Source organism: Neolamprologus brichardi, chromosome 18 (genome assembly GCF_056152115.1).
Source record: "Neolamprologus brichardi isolate AB-2024 chromosome 18, ASM5615211v1, whole genome shotgun sequence".
Lineage (NCBI taxonomy): Eukaryota > Metazoa > Chordata > Actinopteri > Cichliformes > Cichlidae > Neolamprologus > Neolamprologus brichardi.
The window spans coordinates 28,020,638-28,045,559 of record NC_142121.1 but is presented as its reverse complement, the minus strand read 5'-3'; the positions used below and the strand labels follow the sequence as shown (position 1 = coordinate 28,045,559).

At 40.9% G+C, this 24,922-nt stretch overlaps 1 protein-coding gene across 1 annotated transcript; it reads right to left on the bottom strand.

The window, feature by feature from the left end:
- Positions 1-1,764: 1,764 nt before the first annotated feature.
- On the bottom strand, positions 1,765-24,540 carry nos1apb (nitric oxide synthase 1 (neuronal) adaptor protein b). The gene is made up of 10 exons (XM_087832193.1): positions 23,984-24,540; positions 23,225-23,296; positions 20,980-21,072; positions 20,830-20,888; positions 19,893-20,001; positions 14,907-15,036; positions 14,322-14,449; positions 6,880-7,041; positions 5,749-5,917; positions 1,765-5,306 (listed from the first exon to the last, which is right to left on the bottom strand). The coding sequence occupies exons 1-10, from the start codon at positions 24,086-24,088 to the stop codon at positions 4,774-4,776; spliced, it is 1,560 nt and encodes a 519-aa protein (XP_087688319.1). The 5' UTR covers positions 24,089-24,540; the 3' UTR covers positions 1,765-4,773.
- Between the last annotated feature and the right edge of the window lie 382 nt (positions 24,541-24,922).

Below are 24,922 nucleotides of genomic sequence, written 5' to 3'. Positions count from 1 at the left end.
CTTCAGGAAGCAAGTGAGAGAGGGAATAAAAGATGGAAACACTGCCTCAGGTATCCATGGATACATGACGCACAGCGATGGCTCATGGAGCTACTCACATCTGTAGGAGGGCACAAATATCACCCAGATTGTGCATTTAATTGGAACGAATAATGACTAATGCAATGATGCACTGGAAAAAAAACAGGTGAGGAATATTCGTACTTTATCTTTTCTGATTCTGGTTCTTAGTGATGAGCTAAGGTATCGCAGGGGCTTGAGCTACATGCTAACATGCTCAAAACTAATTTTAACAGCTCAACTGTTTTCCTTTGATACACTTATTTCACATCACAACAGAGAAACATGGCAATGCAAAGATTCACTGCATGTGGTTTGAGTACTTGAACAAATTGTAAACATTAAGCAGGTAATGTATACATTTTAGCCACTGGAACAAAGACTGTACACAAAAGATGCTTTTGGAGCTGAAAAGAGAAGCCAGTGCAAAAAAGCCTTAAATTCACATTCCTAATAACATCCAATAGGGTGAACTCTGAAAGAAGTGCAAAAAAAGTCCTTTCTCTTATAAATGTGAGAAAATGACGTCACTATTTAATACTAAACAGTCACAGTAAATAGATGCTAAAGCAGCATTAGGGTGAGGCTACCCTGTGATTGGCATGTAAAAACGTTTGTTTCTCCCTCAGATCTACCTCTTGCTTCTGGTTGGCTGATTAAAGTACAACAAAGCTGGCCCAAACGTCTGACTACAAGTCCAAAAACAAGTAGACTGTGACCTCAAGGGACGAATGCTCTGGAGGAATTTTTATTGCTCAGTATTTTTCCTGTGGGGAGCATAAATGTAGTGAAATTCGTGGCAGTCCATCCAGCAACATTTAACTCACAAACTACAAAATAAAAGTGAGTCTGACTTGCAAAACTTTCTGTTGCTTACTAAATTCAGGGTCACAGGGGTGGAAAGCCTATCTCAGCCGTTATGGGGCGAGAGCCTGGATGGATTGCCAATCAGTAGTTGACAATATCGAGGAAATGTGAATTCCTATAACAAATTATGCCCTTCAGTTTTTGAAGCTCTCAGATATTTCACTGAATGCGATAAAAGCTTTGTTGGCAGTGTCATTGAGATACTTCAATCTGGGCTGATATTTTCATTCCAGTCTGTCTCAAAAGACCAAAACTAAGGGATAAATACAACACTGCACACAAAGTAAAACTGCTTTTCAATCCATTTCACCTGCAGAGTTCAGAGAAAGGGACTGAAAGGATTCAGAAAGGGTGTGTGTGAACAGAATAACACTGCAGACCATTTTTTCTTTACAGTATAATCAACCAAATGAAAGTAGAGACCAAATCCTGGAGGCCACCCACTATCTGTGTCAGCAGCAGCTGCACTACCGGAGCTGCAGGGTAACGTGGCAGGATGTGGGAGGGTAATGGCTAACGTTATTCATATTTTCTACCTTATCTGCTTACATCAAGCTGCTTCTGTCTGCAGTGTGCTTAATGGGAGCTGACCCTGTTTAACGACCACAGCTGGTGTGTCTCTAACGATAATAGGGGGCCATTGGCCTCACGAAGGACCACATCTCATTTTCTCAAGCAGTTGGAAATACTAACGAGGAAAACATTTCTAAAAGGTCAGCCCAGAAACGGATGCGGCTTATCATTATGTTAGGAACATATTTAGGTTTGAAGCAGCCCTGGATATATTTCAGCAATTTGTAAGTTTCACCAAACGAAGAGGACACACATGACAACCGATGGCATTTGAGAAAGGGCATTTAATTCCACGAGGAGAAACATCGATGTAAGTGCACTTTCATTTTCAGCACACTTCTTGTGAACAGACATAACCTTGAAGAGAAATGTTAAGAGACTGACGGAGCAGGGTGATAAGCTTCAGGGAAGAGAGGAAAGGAAGGTGAGGAGAGGAGAGGATGGGGGAGGGAGCAGGGCCAAGACGAGATTAATTGATTTTGGAAAGAACTCAAAAACACGTCCCCAATCCAGTGATTTAAAGAGCTGGCTCACAGTCAGCGTGATGGAGCCGGTGCGGCAGCTGGCTGCAAGAATATGAAGGTGTCCAGAAAAGTCTTTTAGATCACATATTTTTTGGAATTTGTACTTTGAGGTCATTTTCAAAACAATTTCTTTAAAGGGTGTCGCAACAGTGATACAGCAGGTTATCACTGCCGCAATACGGCATTAATGAATTATTCCTACAGTATCGAGCGGCTACAGTTTTTAACAGCATAGACAAGACTGTAGCAGCGCCTGCCCGGTGACATGTGCACCTCTGACACACAGAATAATCAAATGAGAAAATCATCTTTAACTACATAATTAGAACGAAGACCATTATGAACAAAATCATGCTGAATATATATAGAATCGCTAAGTTAATCAGACTTTACTGTGTACAATGTACAGAAAAAAAGGTAATACTTTCAGAGGTATAGCTGCTTATTAAACCCATTTCTTATATGAGATTACAGACGAGTGTCACAGCGAGGGTTAGCAAGGTCCCCACTCAAACCCCCCCCCAAGAAAGCCAACTATGTCAACACGTTTAAACAGACTTTTTTCTTTCTTGACGGTAATGAAAAAACAGCAAAAATGACTGTGTCCATGCTGGACATGTCATCAAACCACAGTGTAAAAAGCCGTGTGAGTGGCTCTCAGAGGCAAGGAACCAAACATTACAACAATCATCAAACACATACACACAGCAGAGATTTTCAGACAGCCTGCAACACCACAGCACTTGTACTGACTAATAGGGTTTGAATGAAGCTGCACTGTGCTAAATGTCCCACTGCACTGAAGCCGAGAAGCAGAAGGTACATTTTAGTTTTGAGGATTACAGTACGTAATGTTACTTCATGTATGTAGTGTTGATTTGATAAAAATGTAATCTGAAAAATTAATATTAACTTGTAGAAATTGGCAAATTTATGAACAACTGCTTGAAATAAACAAGTCACATTATTCCTGCCTCAACTGTTTAACTTAGCTAGTTATTAGCTAATAAAATAGCTAAAAGCTACTTGTTAATTTGTGAACATGATAACACACTAAAGAATTGCCCCTGTGCCTCAGGTTGAATTTAAACATATGCTCACATGAAATATACTATTTACATACTGTCATAACATATGAATTTTAACTGCTTGAACATGGCAAGTTGTGCACAGATTAGCATTTTAGTGCAACTGTCATGCTAGCTGCCACATTTTGTGAACACCAATCCGTCGAGTCTCTAATCACATATTATTCTATTGGAAGATGACAGTTTAGCACTTAAACATCACACAGTGCCAAATATAAGTGCTTAGGTCAGTGAATGCCACTTTCAGCTTGCTAGCTAGCATCAGCACTAATGTTTCTACCAAATTTGTGGCAGTGTGGGAAACACCGGATAAAGATGCAGGCTTTTCCCACACCCCTTGCACACAAAAAAACGCCACGTAATCAATACTGAACAATGGGCCTTTTTCAACTTCACTGTCAGAAAAATCTTGTTTAATGAACAGTTTCTGGTGCACAAACTGCAAATGAAAAACACAGTATTTTCCATGAAATTCTTAAACAGCAAACCTCTCGACCATGAGGGGAAAACACTCGCTCAGCAGGGCTACACAAGCCTCGAGGCGCAAACTGTCCAGGAAGCCAGCGAAACCTGCCCCCCTCCAGTAATGCGAGCACCTTTTCTGTATTTGGCCTGTGGCGATAAAGCTTTGTGGACCGTGACGGATCAACAGTTTCTTTAAAACCTAGAAGAATCAGAATTTTACTAGCGTGCTACCAATGGCTATTAATCTATTTCCATTTTCACTAAACCACAGTACTTGAAACAAGAGACCCATTTTGACATCTTTTAGTTAAAAATGAATGGAAAATAAACAAAAACGGATAGATGAAAGTCTAGGAAATAATAAAAAAAAGTGAACTTTATACTGGTTTCACATGCTGTGTCAAGCAAGCATGGAAAAATCAGACTAGTCTTCACTCACAATTGTTTGGTGCAGTTTATGCATGAGAAACTACTCAGTTACCTCCACTTTTCAGGCAGTGTTTTGCTTAGTCCCTTCCATTCTAAATGACTTTAACTGAAAACTGTAGTTTTCCACACTCAACTTTTTGAGTCCATCAGCTGGGTACTTATAGTGCACTCTGAACATGTACTCAAATGATCACGTGTAATTATGGAAGTACAGCAATTTTTGACACAGCATTTGTGTGCATATTAGCATAGCATTTAGCTCACCCTCATAGAGCAGCTAGCATGGCTTTAGACATTATGATGTCTAAATTTATTATATAGCAGTTACCAAGGATTAACAAAAATATGGATGATTTGCAAACAGCATGCTCAATGATTCTAAGACGTTTCTGCTATTATCATTATTATTATTATTATTATTATCATATTACTGCCCTAGTTGGGTGTCACGGATTCTAAAGTAATGCATTACATTTTTCTGTGTTGCAGAAGTGTGACATATTAACTACATAATAGCAAGAAATAACAATCCACAGAGCTACCAGTGAACCAGACGGACATTTTCTTAAGCTGTGCAAATCAAAAGGGCAAAAAATGTCAAACTTTTGCCAGGACAGCGGTGAGTGAGCGCGACAAGTAATTTATACCTGCAGATTATGCAGTTTTCTGTCACGTTATACAGATAATTTCAGATTCTGAATTTTACTTATTTCCCATTGGGCTTTTACATAGATTCAAAGTTGCCTGGTGCAGCTTTCACATCACCACTAAACAGCCATTTCATCTCCCAAGCAGTCTGGCAGACTCTCTGCATTCAGCACATTTAAAAGTCGGGCTCCTCCGTCGGCCCCCGCTCCCTCCCCCTGACCCCAGCTGTCCCGGTCATCGCTCTCATCTGTGTTTGACTCGTACTCTGATCCAATCCCAGATTCCCTGAAACGAAGCAACTCCAGGGCTCCCAGGACCTGCTCCCGCAGCAGCGAGCTTTCATCGGGGGCCCCGTCGCTGGGAGTCTCCCCTGTGTCCTGTCCCTGTTCCTGGCTGTCTGCCGCTCGGGAAGTAAAGCGGAAGCACTCAAGCCTAACTCCGCTGCTGCTAAGCCCCGAGGGGATGGTGTCAGCGCCCGTGGTGCCTGGAGAGCAGGACCCGGGCAGGACAGAGACCCAGGCACTATTGCTAATCTGAAGCTGGGACTCAGCTGCTAACAGGCCTGTAGATGAGGAAGGGGTGGGGGGTTCATGAGGAACGCCGGGAGGCTTTGCACGAAATGTGATCTCCAGAAGACTGTCCTGGGAACCCACTGTGGAAAACAGAAATGAGAAGAGATCAGATATGACATATTTATAATGGATTAAGCAAAGCACAGAAGATATTTCCTTATCACATATAAACAGAGATGCAGACCATGAAAGAAGAGGGGACGGGTCAAAGCTGAGATTACAAAGAGTGAGTGCTGGAACGGGAGAACTGGGAGCGGTACCCTCTAAGAGGGCTGTCATAGTATAATTAACTGTGTGCCAGAAGTAGGAGAGAAAACGGAGTACAAGAACATGAGCGCAATGGGAAAGAAAGAAACCAATTAAAAGTAAAGAAAAACAGGGAGAAATTGATGATTTATTTTACAGATCAGAATGGAGGTAAACAGGAAGATTAAAGGCAGCCAAATAAAAATCTACACTACACTTTAAAGGAGAAAACGATCTGAGTGGAAAGTCAATTACAAAACCGTATTAGCCACTCACTGGATGTTAACTGGCCCGCAGCTTTGAGCTCCAGCTCCTGGATCTGTTTGACCAACAGGGAAATGTGCTGCAGCAGGTCTGTGTTCTGCTGCAGCAGCCTCTGCACTCTGGCCTGGGCTTCAGTCCGAGCACACGCCTCCACCGACAGCTGTTCCTGCAAAACATTTACCTAAACACACACACAGACATACAACTTTTAAATGCCACTGCCCGGGCATATTCAGTGTTACCTGAAACTGTTTATGTAAAGGTTTAGTGTCTGAAAGCGCTCTGTGAATTTCATAATCATAAATACAGATACTCATGTCCTGTTTCCTGGGAGGTTTTTAAATTAGCCTTTTTTATGTGATCAGGAAGTTTTGTGTCAAACAACCTTTGCTCAGTTACATTAAGAAAAGCACATTTCATTTAATTATTGAGCATATTTTAACCCCGTAACATCAAGCAGATCATATTTTAGACATATACCTCTACATAACCCAGAATGAAAACTCATAAATGCAAATCTTTTTCTTTAAAAAAATGTCCAGAAGGTTCAATAACCACTCCACTTTCAACAAATTACAATTTTTCTGCCAATTATTTCAGGGTTTCGGCTTTAAAGGGTTAAAACAACTGATGCTGGTATGCACACAGGTACACTGTGAATTCTTCAAGGCTTGTGATTTTTCATTTAATGCATCACAGCTGATGATTCAGTGCACAAAAAAGAAAAAAAATGTGTGCATCAATACAGTTAGTGAGAGTTTCATCACAAAAAGGAGGAGAAGAAAAAAATTATGCGATAGCGTCACAGTGGCATGAGATCACCTGCTTTAAAAATACTCGTGGATATTTTTAGCTTCATTTACTCAGCACTCATGGGTCGGAACACACCCCTTTTTAAATGCAAGCTTCATTTCGATCTCGACGGCACTTCCGTGACGTTTTAATGGCTCTACCTCGCGTGGTGCTGACAAGATCTGTCCACAGACAGGCAAACACACATAAACAGCTGCTATACTCAAAACTGCCGTTGTGGAAGTTCGCACTACGGTAAAATTTTCCATGAACACATTTTCCCATGAAGAGACTCACACAAACTTAAAAGGTGAAAATATCTTCTGTGAGGTTCCAGAAGGGGAAAATTACCTGCGCTGAAGCTGCTAGTGCTTGTTGTTCCTGCTGCTGCAGTTGTTTCTGAAGGAAGTGGACCTGGTGCTCTGCAGAGCAGGATCCCCCTGCTGCAGCATGAGCCAGCACAGAGGCTCCAAGGATGGGTGAGCTCAGCAGAAGAGACGGGTCATCAGATACCTATAATGAATAATAAAATGATGGTGATTTAGGCTCCACTACTTCTACAAGCTGAACTGAAGCACTTTCACTAGTCATTCACTACACACATAAATACTGCTATCTACAAACTTTGACAACCATTATGCTGGGATCAGACTACACAGTATTTTTGTAGGAGTAGGCAATTATAGATTTATTTTGGCTTTTCCTGACCGAGAGACATATAGGAGTACACACACACTCGGGATCAAATCAACGTTTCCCAAGAAAAGAATACAATCGGACAACGGCAACCAAAGTAGCTCTTTTGATTCCTCTGTTATGTGCCTCTCAGTTCCCTCTGTCCTCCTACCTGTGATCCATCTCAGCATCCTCATGGAGGATGTCTCAAATCCTAAAATACACCCAGAGGATGGAGGAGTGAGGAGAGATGAGTCTCACAGGAGGAGCTATGATTGAAGGTGCACAGCTCTATCCTTTATGGAAGTGATTTTTTATTAGTGACTCGTGAAAAACACTCAAAGGGACAGAGCTGGAATATACAAAGCCTGAAGGGCATGAAGAGGACTCCTGAAATAAGTAAACGCTGTTATGCTTATCTGAGATCGTGGAATAGAGCAGTAGGTTTTAACAAAATCGTGGACAAATGATCCAGCAGTGTTATACATCACAATTATGTGAGATTGCTTTTAAATGACTGAATCTGTCAGAATCTGACTGATGTAGGAGTTTTAAAACCGACAGCGAAACAATATTTGGTGATTTAAAACTGTCTTCAATTACAGTTGTGTACAGTATCTTATTCTTATTCTATTCCAGTGTTCACTAATTTTTGCTATATAACTTTGCACTGTCCACTTTCTGCTGTAACAAAACAAATTTCCCATGTGTGGGACTAATAAAGGTTATCTTTTCTTATCAATGATGTTTTAGACAGTCCAGTTTGCTACCTGGTTGCCTGTCCAAGTGGATCCCACATACCTTGGTTGTATTACACTAATGCATTAATAGAAGAGAGATAGTTAGACAACAGTGTAATTGTCTGGAACTGCTCTTCATTTTAAAGCGGTTGTATTTTTAAAACCTTTGAAAGAGGAGTGAAAGAAGCTATCTATGTCCACTGTAAACAAACATCTTTGAACGATGCCACCACGTAGCACATCATTATATACCAGCTAGCCCAACTTCAGTAACCCTCCAAACGTCACTGCTGTTTAGTTTTCTGTCTTCATTTATGTTGGAAGTGATAACAGAGCTGTACGTTTGAATTTTTTCAGAAATGACTCAGTCAGACATAGGGATGGGTACCAGTATCCGGTACCATTATGGCACCGGTTCTGACATAAACGGTAGTAACCAGACCGAAAAGCAGCACACATTTTGGTGCTTTATTTTGGTGCTTTTTTCCCCCTGAGATGTCATGCACTTTGGATTCCGGCCAATCATTTTACCTTTGCGAGCGTAGTAGGCGGGCCCAGGTACGTACGTTCTTTTAGAGCAGAGCTACAGATTAAAAATGCCCAAAGCGAAGCGGTCAAAGTCTGGCTGTACTTCACAGCAAAAGATGCAAACTCGGCAGTCTGCAACAAGTGCTTTAAGGTGATACTGTGATACTGTGCAAAGGAGGTAACACCTCGAATCTGATGAAACACCTGGTACTGTATAGCATTTTGTTAAAAGCCGAGAAATGCGCCGTATTTGATAGCTTGCTGCGAGACCTCACACCGAGCACATCTACTGTGGGTGTGGTGCCTGTTATCGGACCCGGAGTTAGCAACAAGAACCCAAAGAGGAGAGTCCTGGCCCCTAGCCCTGCCAGTGTAGCAGAAATGATGACGGATGATGATGGCAGCAGCAGCCGTTCTTCTCTGCGTGAGTAGCTTTATGTTGTTCGTGTGTAATTCACGTTGAGTAGGCTAACCACGTTATTACATGAATGCATGTAAGGTGAACTAGCAAACATTATCATAGCTACATGCGGCTGTCTTCTTGTTTGATGGCAGATACTCCCTTCACCCTGGCCAAAAAGGCTAAAATGACCAAAGAAAAAGAGGAAAACAGATAAACATGAGAGGTTTTTGGACAAAGTTTGTTTTTTTCATTGATTAAGCACTGCTTCCAGCCAAGAGTGATACCATAAATCCCCTCTAGCTGCAGAAAAGGCTAACATTGTTATCTTTTTACAAAAAAACAGCTGAACATGAGAGGTTTTTGGACCAATTTTGTGTTCTCCAATCTTTAAGCACCGGTTCGAGCACTGTTTAAGCACCGGCACCGTCTCAAAAGTACCGGTTTGGTACTGGTATCGGATAAAACCTAAACGACACCCATCCCTAGTCAGACAATAGTATATTATGTTTAGGTGGAAACTAGCAAGCTAACACCCTGCTAACATCTAACTCCATTAAACTTCATAAATTCTGTTTTCATGGATGCCTGGATTTTAAACTTAATTGTTACACCTGGTAAAGCAGCAACACTGATTATTTTATTAAAGATGAAAGAATTTATGCAGTTTGTAACTCTCAGTGATGCCGCAGTGTTTGTTTGACTTTGGGACCTGAAGCGGAGTTTGGATGACGTCAGACTTAAACACCGGATATCAGCCGATAATATTGGTCTGCCCATGAATTGGCTTTAGCTTTTATCCATTATGCCACATTATATGAGGCACACTGGTAAGTTGACACTCTGGTTTCTTTCCGGACACGAATAACCAGCCTGTGTTAAGCTGATATGCTGTAGGCTGAAGTCGGCATTAGTCTCTGACATCAGGAAGAAACAGAGCTTGGCCACAGCCAGAGAACAAAGTATAAGGCAGCAAAACCCACAATCCTACGTGACTAATAGCAGAAAGAAAAAATATATGAACTTTTGTATGTGTAAAAGCATGTCTACAGCAGTGGTTTGAAAGCTTCTCTTTGCCAGTCTGAGCTCCTCAGGGAGGAAAATGCAAAAAGATGCTGCACTGACAGCAAGGAGCCTGTGCTTTCATCCCGATGGAGAAATCCACAGATGGTTTCTTAGATATCCTCACTGCTTGATGCTTAGGGTGTCTACAAGGAATTTTGTGATGATATCTTAAAATGTGTGTATAATGTGAATCCACTTTTACTGCTCAATGCTGCTGAAGTGCAGGCAGGTAGAGTGAAGTGCAGCAAGCCTGGAGAGAGCGGGAAAACGATCAATGCAATATCTACCCCGTCAAGTTGCATAAATGAAGAAAATATCAAAGTGGGAACTGTATTTCACAGCAAATAAAAATCAATAAACGCTATTCTGTTGAAGTTGCTGCTGATGGAGAATTCTGTAGTGTTGGCCGTTCTTCTGTAAACTCTCTACTACTTGGTGTTTGATTTTTTTCTTTGAGGTCCTGACGACAGGCATGAAATTTACCAACATTTTAGAGCTGAAGATGGAATTATCTTGAAGTGCGTGAGGCACTGTGATAAATCAAAGTCTAATATTTAGACTGGCATTTTTTTTAACATAAGCATGATAATTATACTGTAAAGAAATTACCTTAGTCCAATAAGAATAAAGAAATTGTCTAATATTCTTAAATCCAATTGTGAAAGCAGTGCTTTAATTAGGGTTTCTATAAATAGATGTGTATTGACTGTATGGGCCGCTGCTGCTGGGGTGAATGACTCACACAATTATGCTGGAGTGCTACAGCAGGAATTGTTGACATGAAAGTCTTATCTGTCAAGAAAAAGATGGGAAATCAATATATTGGACTCCAATGTCATTAACACTTCACTCTGAAGGACACTTGACCTTCAGATTACAAACACAGGATTGAGACAGGTTGCACGTGAGACCTGATGAAATGCTGCAGGAAAATGAATAACGCAAAAACTATGACGCTTAAATTCCCTTGTTCTCGGGTCATTGTGCAATTAGACTTAATAACTGTTCGATTCGAACCAATTAACACCTCGTCAGAGCAACACCGGTTTTCTCTTGTGATTAATAAAGCTGACAGTTCCTCAGAGACTCGGTGGGAAAATGAGCAGACAGGCAGATAGCAGAGAGCGGCTTGTCCGACACCACAGGACGAGCAGAGCAGCACTTAAAAGTCCTGGCTGTGATTTCATCAATAAACCATATGATCCTATCAATATTAAAGAGCCCTTCTTCACAAGCAACCCTTAAAGACATGATTGCTTACAAGACCGCACATCCCTCTGAGCTCTGAGCCGTTTTCTGATCTTTTGAGCTTTTATGAGGACAAACTTTAAAATTAGCAAACTACCCATCTGTGAGCTGTGGGACTCCAGGAAGCACTGAATAATACAATATTTTTGACTTTTTAAAAATCCCATCTATATATTTTGGTAACCTAATTCAGGATTAACAAATGGGTGGATGGACACCGGGCTTGAGGTGGCGTCGACTCTGGTCATCAGTTAATTTGCATTCATATTCAAACTTAAGGATAATTTATAGCCGATTAACTAATCAACATTTCTGGAGGAAACCAGAGTTACAGCCACTCCTACCCATAGTTAACATGCATAAGTTGCTTCTGCTCACTCCTAAATATCTCAGACCAGTTCTTCTAAAACATGGATGTAGCCACAGTGACGTCACACTTTGGTACTGGATGCATTTTGAAGCTTTATTTTGTTGGCGTTTTGGCCATTGTCCAGTTGTTTTTTCTTTCATTTTACCTTATATGAGAGGGCGCAGTGCAAATTTACCAGCTAAAAATGTACTTTTTTCTTTACTTGGGTAGTAAGCCACATTCATAAACTGTATGGCTGCGATGCAGAGACACAAATATCTGCTAATTAGTGCTTTTACTTTTGTCTTTGAGATACTGATGTCAAATTTGCTTCCTTTCATATAATTTCCTTGTATTTACTTTCATGCTTTAACTGTAAATAGATACCGTGCTTGTATAACTATCTAGTTTGGAGGCTTAGTTTGTGGTTTAGTCTGCTGGGACACATGGAGTGTGTGTCCCCCACATATCTGTTAATTAGTGCTATGTAATAGACTAATGAAATATTAGACTTTTATTCTCCAAAACTGAAGCACAAACGTATCGGATGGTCGCTATCACACAGCAAGGCATAATATTAATATCGGATTAGTCCATTAAAAATCCTCCAAAAACACTTCAACATGAGACTCAGTGAAGAGTTCATTTTAATAACTCTAAAAGTTGGACAAAGCCTAAAAAATGTTACTGTGTCAGGACACCTGTCAATGAATAAAACCATGCTCCTAAATCAATAATCAAAGTGAATGAGTCATAATTGATTTTTTTTTTTTTTACCACACTCACAGTGTGGTAAGTTTAGGGTTTTTTTTCACTGTAAAAAGAAGTTTTCTTCCCACGCACAACGGACACTAATGTTTTTGTCACTTTTTATGGAATCAAACTCAAAGTAAGGTCAGTACTTCCACGCTTTAAACGCTGCACGCTCATACTCTCTCTGCACTCGATATATTATCCATTGTTGATCTGCACACAGCTGTTGTCACAAACGTCGCACTCGCTTACGTCACTGTTATGAGACATTCTAGCAAAAAATCATGGTTTTAGTAACGCAGTAACGCAGCGTTCCTACGGGAAAGTAACGGTAATCTAATTACCGTTTTTGCAATAGTAATCCCTTACTTTACTCGTTACTTGAAAAAAGTAATCGGATTACAGTAACGCGTTACAAGTAACGCGTTACTGCCCATCTCTGATGGCAAGTGAAAAATTAAAGATATGTTGGTATTTTTAACAATGAAACTTGAAGGATGGGAACGTGCTTGACTTATTTTAACTAAACTAAGGTACAAAATAGGAGAAAAAGTCCCTTTTTTGTTCTGCACATTCTGATTTAAAGATCATATTTTGTGGTTACCTGACTTCAAGAGTATATATCTGTGAAAAACACTGCCTACAAATATATGATACTACATACTATTTTAAATGTGTCATATCTAAACATGACTTCCTATAACATCCTGGGCTATATTCAGAAATTTGAGAAAGCTCCACCCAGAGCCACATGAGCATTATTATAATAGTAGTATAGTGTAGATTACTATAGGTAACTTGGTTATTTTTCTAACAGTAATCCTAATGAAATGCTTACAAGACAAAATAATTGTTTATTAATAGTAAAAATTATTCATTTATAGTTCTTTATTATATTTGCTGTGTTCATTTCAATTTTATTTATACACCTCCTAAACTCTCACCTAAAGATGCTTTACACTGCAAGGCAGAGACCATAATAAGAGAAAAGAGAACACCTCAGCTGTCTATGAGCGAGAAGGAAAACCTGTCATGGTTCTGGGTCCCTTTGACCCAGCACTTTGAATTTCTTTTGTTTTAGTGATATTTTGTATTATGTTTTAGGTTCAATAGTAGTCTTAGTCTGTTTTATATTTTCTCATATTCCCTGTTTAGTTCCTTGATTATTAGATTCCCCCTTGTGTCTTTGTCTACTGTGTGTCTGTGTTTGTGTGAGTCCTTGTGTCTGGTTTCCCTCCTTGTGTTTCATTCTATGTTCCCCCGCCTATCATGTTTATCCGTGTTTCTCCAGCTCGTCATATCGCTCTCGTGTTCCCTTGCTACCTCTCGTCTGCCTTTCCTCCACACCTCTGTCAAGCTCATGTTTCCTGTTTTATTGTAAAAGACGTGCGTTCCATGTTCAGTGTGTTTAGTTTTTGCTTCCCTGGTCTCGTTGTGTCTAATTCGTCTCAGCTGTGTTTCCCATGTGTTTTCTGTTCCTATTCCCTGTGTGTGCCTTCCCTCTGTTCAGTGTTGTGTTCTCCCTCATTCCCTGCCATGTGCTCTGCCTACCTGCCTGTTTAGTTTCATGCATATTCTAAGTTTAGTTAGTTTTGCATTTTCTGCTGTGTTTTTGAGTTCAGTTTTGCCTCTGTGAGTCTACGTTTGGGTCCTATCTTGCCTGCTTTACACGGTCAGTCCATGACAAAACCTTCATTTTAACAGGAAGAAACCCCCAGCACAACCAGACTCAGGGAGGGGGGCCATCTACCATGACCGGTTGGGGATGAGAGGAGGAAGACAGAGCAAAAGACACACATTGGGAAAAAGCCAGAGTTTAAAATGAATTACTAACAATTAAATGGATTAAATGCAAGTTGGTGTATGAATACAGGAGATGACTGAAGGAGAAACGCTCAGTGCATCATGGGAACCCACCCATGTGCCATAACCATCCATAAATAAAATGTACGTGTGCCTATATCATCTCCCTGCAGGATTTCTGTGTTTCCATGTTTCATAACAGCGATGCTGAAATGATGAAGGGCAACAGTACCTTTCCATCATTACCAAGAGCCTCGTCCTTTTTACTCTTCTCCGGGTCTGATGAGGAGACGCACTCAATGCTCTCCTCTGTAGTGGCTTCAAGGTCTGTCTCCTCTGACAATGCAAACCTCTTCTTTGCTGCAGAGACCAGATGCACAGGATGGATTGTCATGCTTTATAGAAAAAGAAAAAATTGTGCTTTAAAGTTTGCAACATATCTAGAGGCAGTGACAGCAACAGCGTCGGCTGGCAGCAGCCCACACAAAAAAGGGCTTTGATCAGTGAGCTCGCACAACTAACCAAAACCAATTTGCAGCTTCAACATTCAACGTGGCAAGTTGAAAAAAAAAATGGAGGAGGATAATGACATCTTTTCACACAGAGGTGTGCTCAACTGCCACTGTTTGATTCTGCCTCACTCCGAGTTTTAGCTTGTATAACAGAGAAAGCGAGAGAAACAGGAGTCGCAGGCCTGGGCGGGGGGGCGTTGTGTGCGTTGTGTTGTGTGACAGAAGCAGAACGGGAAGACGTGAGAGAGAAGGGAGTGGTTTTGCGGATGCAGATTTGTGTGTTTGCATTTGTCGGTGTGAGTCACCTGGCACCGCCTGCAGCTCCTCCGCCTTCCCCTCCTCATCCTCCTGCTCGTCGTCTTTCTGTTGCAGGGTCAGCTGGTGACACACATCAAACGCCTGACCCACTGTCCGCACAATCCTCATGGCCTGAGACTGTGAGAGGGGGTGGGGTGGAGACACCAAGAAGATGGTGTGTGTGTGTGTGTGTGTGTTGACGTTTTGAGAGAACAGCAGCAGGAGGCCAACGAGGGTGGATGCACAAATGAAAGTACACAGTCGGGGAGAAAATGAGGCCCCAGAGGAGTTGCACAGGAAGAAAAGGGAATACAGAGAGAGCGAGTGTATGAACATTGTGCACAGGTAACGAGAGAGAAGATGAAAAATGCAAGCAGGAGGAGGAAAGGGAATGTTGGGGCAAAGCAGGAGGTGAAGGCAGACGGAAACGGAGGGAGGAGAAAGAAAACAAATTAGGACAGCAAATGCTGGGAGGACTTGAGCTGCTTCTCCTTGTGTATCTCTTTTGTATGCGTGCTGCTGTCACAGCGATGATTGGTGTATTTCAGGAGCAAGTAAATCTGATGGCAGAGTGAAGATTAAGCCGTTTTTAGTATAGGAGGTTCAATTAAATTTGAATTAGACAAAAATATTAACTACTAAGATCTTTTTAGTTGGGTCGCAGGAATGGCATTACAGTAAGGACTACAACTCGTCTTAAATGTTTGGTAACTGTGCTAGGGTTAGGAACTGATCTGAAGAAAAAGCCATTAGACATTAACCCTGACATTTACAAACATGTCCTAAAACTTGATTTTTCCACTAATTACAAACCCTAATTATACACAGGAGGAGAGACACCCAGAGAGTTACAGAAAAAATTACACAGTATTAACCCTCGGTTGATCCTAAAACAGTGAAAAATGTCGACTATTTTACTGTAATCTCTTTGTTTTATCTCCACAGTTAGCTGGAAAGGGTTGCATATTGAAACAATTGAAATTTGACACACTTAGCTCTGAATGATGTGAAACGCCACGAATGTGGGAAGTGAAATGATTGGACTACAATAAGCCTCTTTGAATAGAAAAATCAAAATCAAGCAAGTACAAATGTACATGCTGGCATCAAAAACGAAAGAAATTCCATGCATCCATTCTCTTCTGCTTATCCTTGTTAGGGTAAGCATGTCCTGGGAGAGTGGGAGGAAGCCGGAAGAGAGTACACGGAAAGAACCCAACAGTGCTCATCACCGCGCCACTGTGCTGCCCATGATTAGGAATATTATTCTCAGTTAATTATTAACTAATACATGGTCATATTCACGATTTCTTGTGTATAACTGTTTTCACTGATGCACATTCAGATCAAAATCTGTTGTATAGTGAAACATCGAACACGGAGGAAAGCATCAAGTTAAATAAATAGTTAGTTTACATGTTGTTGTTAGCCTTAAGAACAAACAGCTTAATGCTTTTTAGGTTGTCAGAGACAGATCTGCATTTGTCATCTGTCCATATTTGTCTGTTTTAGTGTAAGTTTTAATTACCCCCCCCCCACCCCCCTTCAAAAAAAAGGTTGCAAAGTGGTTTAGCTCAATAGGAGAACTGTAACACCAAGTGTCATGTGTCAATATTTGATTCATGAATTTTTCCGACTTGTACATCATCAGTGTTTCAGGCTTTACAGAGTTAACAAACAGTAATGCTGAGACTGAGGAGGTAAAACTTGAGATAACCTATGATTAGCTAAAATTCTATAGATAAGATATGCTACTGTAATACTAAATTGGTGGAAAATTTATACCATATTCTTGTTATATTTTGCCAGGAAAATTGGAAATAGGTTCAGCAATTTGAAAAATGCAACCATATATGGCAATACGATATAAAAGGCAAAAACAGAGTTTGTACAACTCTGGACTCTCTTAGACAGCTTTCTTGTAATTGCTTTAAGTATTCTTCAGACATTCAAAGCTCTTCTTTGGATGTTTCTGCCTTTTGTTCTGTTCTCTGTCAACATGCTCTAACACTGCTTCGTTAGTCCGAGCTCTGTTGAGGCCAATCCATAACTGATAATGATCCACTATGTTTTTCCATTCATTCTTTTGCTGCATTGGCAGTACGTTCGGGATCAGTGTCATGTTGAAAAATGACACCCGATGGCGCTGTTCTGCATTCATAAATCCATCAGTTTTGACAAGCTCTCCAACAGCACAGTCACAAACTGTGACAGAGCCTCCACCGTGTTTTACAGACTGCTGTAGACACTCACTGTCTACACCGCTCTCCTGACCTCCTCTGTGCAGATGCATCTCTCAGGTCCTCTGTCAGGCCTCTCCTGGGTTTTTTCTCTATTTCTTAAAGACATGACTTTCGGATGTTGTTCTACTAAAGATTTCTTCCTCATGCCAATATATCAAGATAGCAATTTTTCAGCTAATAGGTCTTTGAAAGCTTTTTTTTTTCAAAAATACTGTTTCATGCCTGTCAAACTGTGCTATGTTTGGTATTTTAAGTAGATTCAGCTAAAGTTTTGGGTTTTGCAACTGGCTGCTAATAACAAAGTGGTTCATCCTTTGAGTTATGTGTCTTTTTAATTTTTGGATGGCTCAACAAACCAAAAAAACAACACTTCTCTGAGTGAAAACAAGTGAAAAAGCAGCCTTTGGAAAGCCTTGAGATCTATCTGTCTACAGCTCAACCTCGCATTTCTTTTTTCATAAAGTCTTAATATGCAGTCCAGAGGCAGCAACCTTAAACCACCGGAGTTAAACTTTATCCACCATATCCTTCCCGAGTCTCATTATGGGTGACGCTTTCCATACTGAACAGTGGCACAGAAATGCATTTATTGATATCTGCCTCTAGAGGACCATCCTGCCTCGAGGCATTCATTTTAAATTTCAAGGCAACTCGAGCTTGAAAGTAGTTCAATCAAGTGAAATAGCAATATAAAACAGCAAAAGCAAAAACACTGTAAGGAAATTTGTCATATTTCTCAGTCAATACAGAATTGAATTCTTCTTTAAAATTGTCAGGTTAAACTGACAGGCCTCCGAGGGCTGAGCACAAAAGGCTGTGTTGGTGTACCGAGCTGACATGGAAGCTTTGCTACGCTGCAACATGCCGTGATGAAAATAAATCAAATCTCCTCTTATCAGCTGGTCCATCTCCTCCTACTCAGCACACATGCTTGGCCTGCAACAACCAGATAAGGCTCAACAGCCCCAAGGAGGTAGAGAAGCACCACAGACCATGCCTCTAACATTGTGATGTGTATTTGGTTCAGCTGTAGTGAAAATGTCTTTAAGCGCGGAGCGAAAATGCCCCTTTTTCTTTTTCGCTTCCCACCAGAACGATTAGTATTCAGCTTCACTAAGCCACTGTCTGTCTGGTATCCATGGTGAAGGGATGGGAGTCAACCTCAGTGATGCTCAGTCTTTGTCGTGGAGGAAAAATTGACGCTGCTTGATATGCAGATATGTGGAGAAGAACACGCCTCTCATTTTTCATAAGTTATTTACTAGCACAGCCATATGGGGTCTGATTCTAGAGGTGCGCGCTATGGCTATACATCCCTGAGATTACAGACATGAACGCTATTAACAGATGCTTCAGAAGCTGAACCGGAAATGCAAATAATCTTTTGTTGATGTTAAAAAAGAAAAAAAATCTGCAAAAGATGTTTGTCTATTTCTGAATCGCTAAAACAGTAAAACACTGGAAAATATACTTTCAGTCATTCGCTCAGAGGTGGTTTTAGATCGGAAGAACCATCCAGTGTTTTTTATGTCAACTTAGCCTTTCACAGAGATTGAAGACTGGGATGAAGAGAGTCGACATGTTGCCTCTAACAAAAAGGGAATATATCCCCCTACAAGCCTCTGAGCAGTGCTCTGATTAACACATTCTGTTTGTATCTTGTTTAATCAGCACAAAAGTCAGCGCGTGACGTCACAGCGCCCACAAGACGAGCAAGCCGAACGGCCAAAAAAAAAAAAAAAAGTCCAAACGAACGGCAGCTGTCAAGTCAACATTTCATTTACCTCTGGAGTAAACAAACAGCACGCCAATTAGCGAGCTTCAGAGTTCCTGGCAGGGTTAATTCTGTTTCCACTGAATAGAGTTTGGTTTGCTGCTTCACTTATTTCTTTGAAGCTCTATCTTCAGGTAAATGGTAGGGGTGGGGGGAAAAATCGATACTGTGTAGTATCGTGATATTTTGTTTGCTAATAATGTATCGATACAGGGACAGCAGAAATCGATATTTTGTTACAAAAAAAGTTTTTGTGGACTGGAACATGACTTCAGAGCATGTTGATCCTTTTTCTGAGCAAGAATCCTGACATTCCTTCACTGTCCAAATGTGTTTACCTTTTTTTTTGGCAGAAATAAACATGACAGTTTACTTATTTTAATTTAAGACATGTTTTATTTTAATTAAGTTTAAAACTTTTTTATTTAATGTAAAATTATATTTTGTTTTAATTTACTTTCAAATTCTTCAGTTGCTGAAGGGGCTGCATAGTTTTCATAAATTGCATAGTTCAGAATAGCTATAATTGTACCAGATGGTTGCATTCAGTTAAGTTGGACTAGACTGTAATACAAACCGTTCAGTTTGTCAACAATAAAACTGAAATGAGAGAAAGACTGAGTGTGAGACTTTGTTATTAGATAAAATGAATATTGATAAAGTTTACCTTTATGTACAGAATCAAAATATCGCAAAATATTTTAAAAAATTGCAATAATATCGTATCGTGCGTTAAGTATTGTGATAATATCGTATCGTGGGATGTATGGTGATTCCCAACTCTACTGGTTAATGTCGCTAACATTACCATTATCTCCAGAGAGGAGAGCAGAGGGCTACATTGTAATGAAAGGTAATCCAGCCAGTGATTATCTGGGGCAATTGTAACTCAATGTCTTTGTAATCATCCTCGCTGTATAACGTTTGTGTCATTTATGTTTGCAGTAGTTTTGGGATCTGTGATCAGTGAGGCTTACCTTTCTCTTAGACTTAAACACGTTGCAGCGGAAAATGTTGCTCTGTCCGTCTCTGGCTATATAACTGAATATCTTTAAGTCTTGAGCATCATGTGACACGTAAAAGATCCTGTTGAGGCAAGAAAACATGTCAATTTTTTTTAAATTGCTTGTTTGATTGAGCTGGTTTTTAATGTAAAGTGCTCATTTTTCTCCCTGCTATGTAGATTTTTTCCCTCAGTAGAAAACGCTGCCACTAAACAGCCTCAAAGACCTCGTTTTGTAATCCAGGCCTTTCTTCTGTGACTTATTTAGATCCCTATGTAATACAGAGCTGCACTTAGAAAGTCTCAGCCAAATAGGGAAAAACTGATTCTCACGCAATCACAACATCTGAAGGATTTATCCCAGCTTGGGAGCAGCACTGGGAGAACACCAGCTTGAGGCTGGGTTTGTGTTTCCTCCTGGTCTTGAACAGAGGATTTTTCACATGCAAGCAAATGTATGAAGCGCTACACCGCATACTGTAGTTTAACTTTAAAGTTTCCACATAAACCTGAAATATGTATGGACCAGCTGCTCTGCCCTGCTAATGTCCTGATTTATTTTTTAACCCTATCAAAAATCACATAAAGTTCAATCGCTTATGCTGATTTTGGATCTGACAAGTAAAATGATCACTGAGAGAAAAGTTAAAAGCCACACACAGACTTCTTTTTCACCAAAGTTTTATGATGGCAGCTCTTAAAATATGAGACCTGCATTTCTTAGCTTTTGTCACATCAAATGAGGAATGAGGATGAGACGTCTGGACTTTTCGAGATGTGCATCTTAAAGAGATGGGTACTAAAACGAAGCTTTTCGTTGCACAGCCTGACAGGGAGGTTGTGTTTTGGATGCATGTAAACATATTCCAGCAGAGCGACATGTACACTTTGTTACAGTCGAGAGGGCCCACCTGTAGATAGGATCCTGTGTCACCAAGATGGTGTTGTCGTCCCACGACCACCCTTTTCTCTGTTGCAAGACAAAAATCACACAGCTGACAACTGTGACTTAAAGATGTCATTAAAGGTGTGAAAACAAGTAAATGGAAAAATCGACCGACCTTCCTCTTTTTGCGCAAAATCACTTTGACAAAGTCAGTAGATACGACAATGTTGACCTTCTTTTTCTTTATGTTCTTCAACTTGAATTCATACTGTGAAGGAGGAATAGATAGAATAAACAACAAATCCAAAAGTTGAATCAAAGCAAACTGATTACAGTACTACCCGGTCTGACTCGCACTAAATATATTTATGGTCCTGCAGAGATGGAGCTCTATGAAGCGGAAGGATCACACGGAGAGGAGCTATCTTTTTTCACTGTCTTCTTCCCCGCAGGAAAACTGGGATGGCGTAAACATCGAGAAACTGTCAGTTTCTCTTTCTGGGAGCTTTTTAAGTTTTCAAAGGCTGACTTCCCAGAGGGAGACGGACATGTTTGGGACGCTTTCATCCCTCTGCTTGATTAACAGTGTGTCCTCTGCCGCCACTGCAGGCTCAGACTCCAAATCTTACCGTCATAGGATGTAGGGTAAAAACCAAAAAACAGATATGAAATATGTATGAATACAGTATGAAATAACATGTTTGGCTTTGAAAACACAAAGTCCAACATCAGATTATTAATTGATCAGATAAGGTTTGATGAAATCACTCTCCAGCACACACACAGTTGCCCAGTGTGTGCAGCAGGCTTGGATATTCTCTGTCAAGTTTCCTTTGGTTTGTGTAAATATGAGGACACAGAGCTTTCTCTTAGTTTCATCAGAAACTGGAGGCGGAGCTGATTTTAGTCCAGAGAGGTTTGACCATGCAAGCCTGCGACCTGCGTCCTTGTCATCTGGTCTTGTCCTGTCAATGCATCTGGTTGTTGCTGTGTGAGTTTTTTCCCCACATGCAGGCTGGATGCAGGTGCTCAGGTGAAGGACATTGATCTCTGTGGTGTGTGTGTGTGTGTGTGTGTGTGTGTGTGTGTGTGTGTGTGTGTGTGTGTGTGTGTGTGCAATCCAGGCTAATGCAGCTCTGCATAAACCAGGACCATCCATCTCCGCACACGCTGCTGTCAGAGGGAGATGAAGCGTTCGCGCCACGTTTTCACGCACATGAGCCTGAAACTAATTCACACTGAAACCGCCCCCGAACAAAATAACGCTACAGGTTGTGGAAGCTCACCTGTCGTCTTGCCCCCTGAGCCACTGCGAGTGCTTTACGGACAAGTTAGCTTTTGAATATTCACAGTCTGTCTCCCCCAGAAGCAGAGACTATTAATTACTGTGTGATAACAGAGCTCAAAAACAGCCCGAGCGTTTTACAAACCTGCTTTTATGTTATCCATCTTAATCCCACACACATTTACAATCTTTTTTTTTTCAGTTTTATTGTATTTTCATCATTTGTCTCTTTTTGCCTCGTTTGCCTTCCTATTATCAGTTTGTTTCAAAGACTTAGAGCAAAGCATTTTGCAGTCTTTTAGATAGGAGCTTTGTAGTAAATTAACATTGTCTGCTTAAGCACAGATAAACAAAAGCTAAAATGCAGGAGAAAAGCCTTCAGCGGTTGGATTGCTTTGTGCATTGTGTGGGTTTCTCTCTTTTCTTTTCTCCATTTGAGCTGCTCTGTTGAATGTGTCTGTCATTTTCTCCAAAATGCATAAAAGCAAGTTTAGAATCTACTTTCTAAAAATGTGCAAACACACACACACTACTGAGATGCCTGAAAATACAAGAGGAATCCAAACACATCTTTGCCAGTGTGATCAAATGACCAGCATCGCCCACTGTACGGGATGCTGGATCAGGATTAAGTCTTTCCTTGGGTGTCACTGGGGAGGCGGCCGATCTCCGAGTGACACCATAAACTTGGTTGTTAGATTAGACGCAACAGCTGACGAGCAGCTAAATCCTTTCCTCCCCGAGTGTCTCTGTAACGCTGCAGTGATGTTTAATGACAAGGCTGCGTGTTGTTTCCAGCGGCCTTGCATGATCGTAACGAAAGGAGGCTTGAAAGATGTTGTTTTTTTCCCCTGATGGCATCAAACATATCCCTGTGCGCCGTGTCTCTCCTCAGCCAGAAAATCCAAGCTGCCCTACGAATCCTGCCCTGATTTAAACTGCTCCTGACGGCCCACTGAATCTGCCCACTGTGTAGTTTTACACAGACAGGTCATTTATGTGTAAAGAGGGGACGCCGAGCCCAGAGAAAGGAACTTGTGAGGAACGTGCACAAAGACGTGCAGCGAACGTCACCAGTGTTTCAAAGTGGGTTTTGTCAAAGAGGCAAAGTGCGTGTGCTTCAGGGAAATCTTACTCTGATTCTCCTCATTGCTGCAACTATCTCCATTCGGCTCCCGGGGCGGCCCACCTCCAAACTGCCTATGTACTGCAAAACATAAGAGAAAGGTTTAAAGACGGGATTGTTGAGGAAGTGAATACTTGGGAAGTGCTGGGCTTTTTTTTTTTTTTACACAGTTTTGGATAAGCAGACAACTACGTATAAAATTGTAATTACACTGCACATTATTTTTTCAAGCAAATATCAAATATAGACGATTCTACCTTCTCAGATTTGGCAATTTACAGTTTTTATCTGTCTTACATTACATAAAATTATGAATTTGGCTATATAAGTGTTGGTCAAAGAGGACAACACATCCGAACAAACTATATGATTTTTTTTACAGACGAAATCATGTAATTAGTGCAGACCAGAGCCAAAACAGTAAAACTTAAAGAACTGTTCATAATTCCCACAGTGCAGTCAGTCTCATTCATCTGCACTTAACCAAAACTTTGTATTATCCCTGAAACAAGATTATGAAAATGAATTTTAAAAAATGACAAAGTCATAAAGGGAAATTTAATATAAAATATAAAATTATTGCATGGTCAGAAGACGCAACAATAAACTAACACACACAATTATGCAAGAAAAAAAAGAAAAAAGCAATATAAGACGACATCTGAAACCCAAGAAGCCCACATAACAGTGTTTAGCATATTAGGACTCGCTGGTCTTCAAGCCTGAAATGCTGCCCAGAAAGTACAATCTGTTGCAGAGGCTTCTTACCTTTGCCTCGAAGCACACCCCATGCTTAAACACCTCCTCGTTGTGCATGGGGATCCTCAAATCTTGCGCGTCATCCACTAAATTGTACTTGGTTACTCCTGGCATCGCTTTAATTTTAGCTCACTTGCTCCCGACACTTGTTTTACGACAGCGCTAGAGACCTGCAGATATGCGCATCTCCTCCGGCGCTCTTCCCTCCGCCCTCTCATCGGAGAGACGCGTCACTCCGGAGGTCATGCCGTGGGCGAGGCGCCACGGTCGCGACCGAACGATTGGTTGATGGGCTCAATTAATGTGTTAATCGGCGATCGGTGAGCGGTCTCACTGGCCCGTTTTTTTTTTTTAAAGCCGGCTTGAAGCGAAGCACGACTGAGGAGCAGTACGCGTCGCCACCGCCGGGGACCCGGTGACGCACGGATCTCAGCACTGGATCGTTTTCTTCTTCAAGTTCCCTCAGAATTAATTAATGACTCACTGTCCGCACGTGTACTAGCTATTAAACTGGATGCATGACACCTAATAGATGGAGAAATACTCAGTGGTGTGTCGGTTCTATCAGCAGCTGCTGCTGGTGTTTGGTTGTGTGACATCTAGCGGCATCACAGGGAACAAACAAAACCCTGAAGACAGTTTAGTGGATTCGAGATTCTCCAGGGCTGCGTGGCCTCCTCAGAGTGACAATTCATGTCGCCAGCATTTTCAGAGAAGCGCAAACACCTACAGAAAAATCAATCAATCAATCAATAACCCGACACATGCCTTTAACCGTCTGGTGACACACTGTTGATATTTATTTATCAGTTAACTCTTACCATTATAAAGAGCATGATTATTAAGGAGACCAGCTGGATATTTTTTGGGTTAAATGTACATATATGATTTTCCATGTGGACATAGATTAGACAAAGTAAGTAAGTAAAAATACATAAAACTTCTCGC